This window comes from Melanaphis sacchari, unplaced genomic scaffold (genome assembly GCF_002803265.2).
Source record: "Melanaphis sacchari strain LSU unplaced genomic scaffold, SCAv2.0 Contig1240_pilon_pilon, whole genome shotgun sequence".
Taxonomy (NCBI): Eukaryota; Metazoa; Arthropoda; class Insecta; order Hemiptera; family Aphididae; genus Melanaphis; species Melanaphis sacchari.
This window is the reverse complement of record NW_020270492.1, coordinates 1-5,396: the sequence shown is the minus strand read 5'-3', so window position 1 is coordinate 5,396 and position 5,396 is coordinate 1. Positions and strand designations below refer to the sequence as shown.

Below are 5,396 nucleotides of genomic sequence, written 5' to 3'. Positions count from 1 at the left end.
TAACAGGTAAGAATATTATTGACAGACTTTCAGTGATTATTACGAATGGAGATGTAGAGAAAATTATTGCAATACCAGAGTTAGAATGTGGTACAGGAAAAGAGCAGGTGTCTGCAATTTATGATACATTATTAAATTGGAATATTCAAAAATCGATAAAAGCATTAAGTTTCGATACAACTGCGGTAAACACTGGTCAACTAAATGGTACATGCATATTATTGGAACAACTTTTGGAAAAAAATTTACTATATTTGCCATGCCGTCACCACATTTTTGAAATCGTTCTTCGTAGTGTTTTTGACGAAAAAATGAGTAAGTCAGTAGGTTGCGATGTACCCATTTTTAAAAGATTTCAAAAAGAGTGGAAAAATATAGACAAAACGAAATTTAAACCAGGTATTGAAAATAAAAAAGTAAATGAAATCCTCAAACCTTATATTAACCATATTGTTTTTTATGCCAAATCAAAATTGTCTGAAAATCAACCACGTGATGACTATAGAGAGTTATTAGAACTAACATTGTTTTTCCTTGGTCACGGTGCTAACCAGACATTCCGTTTACCAGGATCTTTTCACCACGCAAGGTGGATGGCTAAGGCAATATATTGTCTAAAAATATATTTATTTCGCTATGAATTTAAATTAACAAAAATAGAAGAGAAAGGGTTATGTGACATTTCAATATTTTTGGTCTTAGTATATATTGAAGCTTGGTTTGATGCAACGTTAGCTTCGACTGCACCTTATAATGATCTTAATTTTATTAAAAAACTTGACGCGGTCCCGCGTAATATTCCGTTTGAATTCAAACGGCTTTTACGCGGAAAACCGCGGAACGACTTCTCTATCCAACCGCCAGCGACGACGGACGACGCCGACGCACGATCAACGGCGTCGGAACGTCTTGACCGCCGACACCGCCAACCGGTCCGACGACCGGAATGAGTTTTTCACCATACACCGTACGCGGTACAACAACCTAGGTTTTTGTTCGACTCGCGTACTGTGAACCTTTGATTTCACAATTGTGACCATTCACCGGATTCATACTTGTGACCTAGCATTTGTTCATTTTTTAAACATCAATAAACCGGTGAATACCGACTTTTACCGAAAAGGAATCGTGTTATTATTTTTGCTACCTCAACACACAACCATCCCATTCCACCTCCAGGTACGCATCAAATTGGCTCCCCGACCAGGAATTACCGGTAAGTAAACGCTTTTATATTTACCTCATACTACTACCTCATCGTTTTTCCCATTGTGCAACTTGCAAATTTCTCCCGAAAACCACACGACAAAAACGTGGTTTGCAGGCTATTACGGAAAAACCGGCGTTACGTAACATAATCAGATAGTACGTAACGATAGCCGCGCCACCTAATTTACGGACGCACCGAAATTACCGCGCGCGACGCTGCAAACACACGGGGAGTAGGATAGGTAGGACGCAAGAGCGCGATAAGACTTTTTGCACCACCACCCGCCCAGCGTCACCAAGCAAGTAGCCAGCAAACACACCACAAAACCGGACCGCCGCTGCCGCCCAAAGCGCCGCCGTCGTCCCTAATCGCGATAGTCGACCGGATTACACACACATACGTACCCGCGACTATACATTACGGAAACCGGTATTTGTGTCATCGGCAAGCACAATAAAAATAACCCAGAGCCCATTGACCTATATTCGTACGTAAATAGACACCGATACGCGGTCAATACAGATCGGAAGAACGCGATAACCGTTCCACCGATACCGTAAACAGTTAATATTTTTTCTTGAACATAACACCGGAGATACTACCGGACATTATGGCAGGAAAACATATGAATGAGTTGACCGCTGCGGAGTTACGCTATGAATGTAGTCAACGCGGGCTAACGGAGGCGGGCACGAAAGATGCGCTCGAAATCCGCTTAGCTCAGCATTTCGCGGAGATGGGCCTACAGGCAAACTCCATACGATTCCAACCCATGGAAACCATTGGGCCAGCAGGAAACGACGCCGACGGAAGCCAGACGTTTAACGCCGGACAAACCGAGACGCAAATGGATGACCTTATACCCGCCCAAGTACCGCCAAAAACACCATCCACACCACACACATACACCGCCCAGAATGCTACGGATATGATGCTATCAGCCCGTAGTATATTAAAAGAGGCACGGCAGTCGGCGGAAAGCGTGCTGAACAAGCACAGCTTGGAGTCGCGACTATCCATGCTAGAGGACTGCATGTCTCGCTTTGGCGAGGACCAACGCCGTATAGCGGAGACAATGCGCCGACTGGAGATGGGTATGACGCGCTCGGCACCGGAAAATCAACCGGAGGCTACCGAGATTAGCCGACAACAAGGTGCTGCGTTATCAGGACAACACCGGAACACACCGGAAGCACCGCCGTTACACAACGCACAGCCTCACCCGTATACGCACTCGGGAGTCAATACGGAATACGGAGCGAGAATCCCCGCGGCACGTGAAACATCGGCCGCGGGCAACCACCACGCAAACCGAACCGTACACTCCGATAACGCGTCGTATGCTAACAATATCACCATCAATCCGCACAGTTATACAACACACCAGTCGACACTTATACCGTATGACGAGATACGCACAGTGAGATACTCGCTGCCGGAGTTCCACGGAACGACACCCGAAGATCCGGTACGGTTTATTCATAAGGCCGAATCGATTTTGTATAAGACACAGATTGACCGGACAGGCTGGACGAGCATTATTGAACCGCAGCTTAAAGGTGCAGCCAGTACCTGGTGGAACACCATTAGGATACTGGACCTCACTTGGGACGAATTTCGTGTTGACTTTTTGCAAAAATTCAACAACATGAATATCCAGGCCCGGCTGCAGACAGAGATAGTGTCCGTCCGGCAAACACCAACACAGTCGCTAACGGAGTTTATTACACACAAAAACCAACTCGCGCGCCGCATCAATAACGGACCAATTCCGGTGCTAGCTGAACCGCAGCTAGTGGATACGATTGTCGGATTAACGCGCAGTGAATACCGTACGCACATAAGACTGCAGCAACCAACCTCCTTCGCGGATCTCCGACAAATTGCGGGTATCATGGATACACCAGATGACCCACCACCGGAACCGCTACCGAAACCATCGTTTAAAAAAGGCGGACAGTCACATGCACCGTGCCTATCCCACCAGCCGCAAACACGGAACAGTATAGCTGGGAAACCGCTACCGCGCGATCCGTGCAAGCATTATGGAGGGCCGCACTGGAACAGTGACTGCCCCGAAAAACCGTCGGTTTCGGGAAAAGCCAAGTGAGTCGGCGGACAGTTGTCCGCACCGCCGTCTCAACCACACACACCCACACAAGTAACCAACCACCACCAATTATCGGCAATACCGACGGCGATATAACCATCAAACGCGCGTCGACACACTCGGCGTCTTCACATATATCGCCCGTCCACAAAAAGTTTTCCACAAGTAGTAGGTCATCACCACCACACACAACGACCTCTACCGCGAAATCTTCTAGTGTGCCGCCGGAATATATGCGTAGCACAGAGGTAACCGAATCGGACGCCCTGGTCATGGCGGTGCAAACCGCCACCAAGGACACCGAAGTCGCGGTTAAGAACCAGTTATCCCGCTACACTATACATCTGACGTCGAAAAGTGTTAATCGAACATGCCCCGACAAAATTCCGACCCCAGCGGTTGAGCTCGAATTTAGGTCAGGCTTCGTAACAGCACTACTCGACTCCCAGGCACAAAAATCATATGTAAGTCCGAAAATTGCACACACATTTGGTACACCCAAGCACGGACAACCCACCCACGTACGAATGGCGGACGGACACACCACAACAACAAGTTAGGTCTTAACACGTTAACTGCCACCTACTTTTTTCGTACATTGCCCGGAAGGCCATGTGTACATTTTTGTGTACACGCCATAAATTGCCAAACTTACTTTCATGTACATTATTATGTACACTGACGTTTTTGAACTCACCATCTCCGTGTACAAAATTCTGACACGGTACTGTTGATTTTAGATAGGAATATGAATCTCGTGGTCCTTTAGACCATTTCTATATTTTTAGCGAACACGTAGCAGTACTTGTTACTATTGTAATCTACTTTTAATTTTGACTAATTTTAGACATCTGAATTGAATGTATTCTCTAATAAATATTAATAAAAATACAATTATGTATATGATTTTTATTTAACATATTCAACTTTGACATAATATAATTATTAAAAAAAAATTATTGTTAAAAAAAAACATTTAGAAATATATAATAAAAAATTGAATTTTACGTATTACTTATAACATTTTTTTTTATTATTAATGATACCTTTTTAATTTTTACAATGTTCAAAAAAAAAAATTCCTTTTTGGATATGAAATAAAAAATTAATTTGCGTTGTTTACTAAATTACCTATGCCTTTTTTGTTTTGTGGGCTATAAAAAAGCATTCAGAACAAAAATGATGGCCACATACTCTACATATCGTTTTCATTCGTTTAGCTGTTTTTCTGGCTTCTTTCGTTCCTAAAATTATTAGAAAAAAAAAGTAAATATTTCTAATAATGAATTTAAAAAGTATTTTAAATTACCTTTTGTTTTCGATATATTTTCGTAGCATCGTTTGCATCTTCCGATTTTAGATGTTTTTTCCAAAGTATGTTTTTCTTCATTTTCTGTTCTGTCTAGTGCAGTTTTATTTTGCAACAATCCTAAAATCACAGCTTCTCTAAAATCAACAAGTGCCATTTTTCGTCCTGTTACACTTGTGTAAATTGAAAGAGCGTTGACCATAGACGTATTACAAATAATATCGAATATCAGCTTTCTATACCATTTGATAGATTTTCTAAGACAGGTATGATACGATCCCATTTGGTCCGTCATATCAATATATCCTTTCCCTTTATTGTAATCAGCAACAACACGAGGTTTTTCAATCGTTGTTCTTCTTCGATTAAAACTTATCATTGAATTATCATGTTTTGTGGACAACATTAAAACATCTCGGCGGTCTTTCCATTTAAGTACCATTATGCCACGTCTATTTCGTCTTGCAACAACACCTCCTCGAACTAATTTTTTTTTGATTACTTCTGTTGGATTTCTTTTACGATTTGCTCGTAATGTTCCTACTACACGAGTTTTTCTATCAAGCAATTTTTCAGCTAAATCGATACTGATATACCAATTATCTATGAAAAGACATCTTCCCTCGTCCAAATAAGGTTCCATAAGTTGCATAACAACTTTAGTTGATACCGACTGTCCAATATCAGCTTCTTTCCCTGCATATATTTTATATTGTAATGCAGGGGTCACCAACTAATTTCTATGGGGGTCCGTTTTGAAACTTACC

The 5,396-nt window shown here is 42.4% G+C and overlaps 1 protein-coding gene across 1 annotated transcript; it reads right to left on the bottom strand.

The window, feature by feature from the left end:
* Nucleotides 1-4,147: 4,147 nt before the first annotated feature.
* On the bottom strand, nucleotides 4,148-5,325 carry LOC112590990 (piggyBac transposable element-derived protein 4-like; the record flags this gene model as incomplete). Its single annotated transcript, XM_025334608.1, has 3 exons — nucleotides 4,148-4,189; nucleotides 4,515-4,564; nucleotides 4,630-5,325. Coding segments are annotated over 3 exons (788 nt in total), but the record flags the coding sequence as incomplete, so codon positions are not given.
* Between the last annotated feature and the right edge of the window lie 71 nt (nucleotides 5,326-5,396).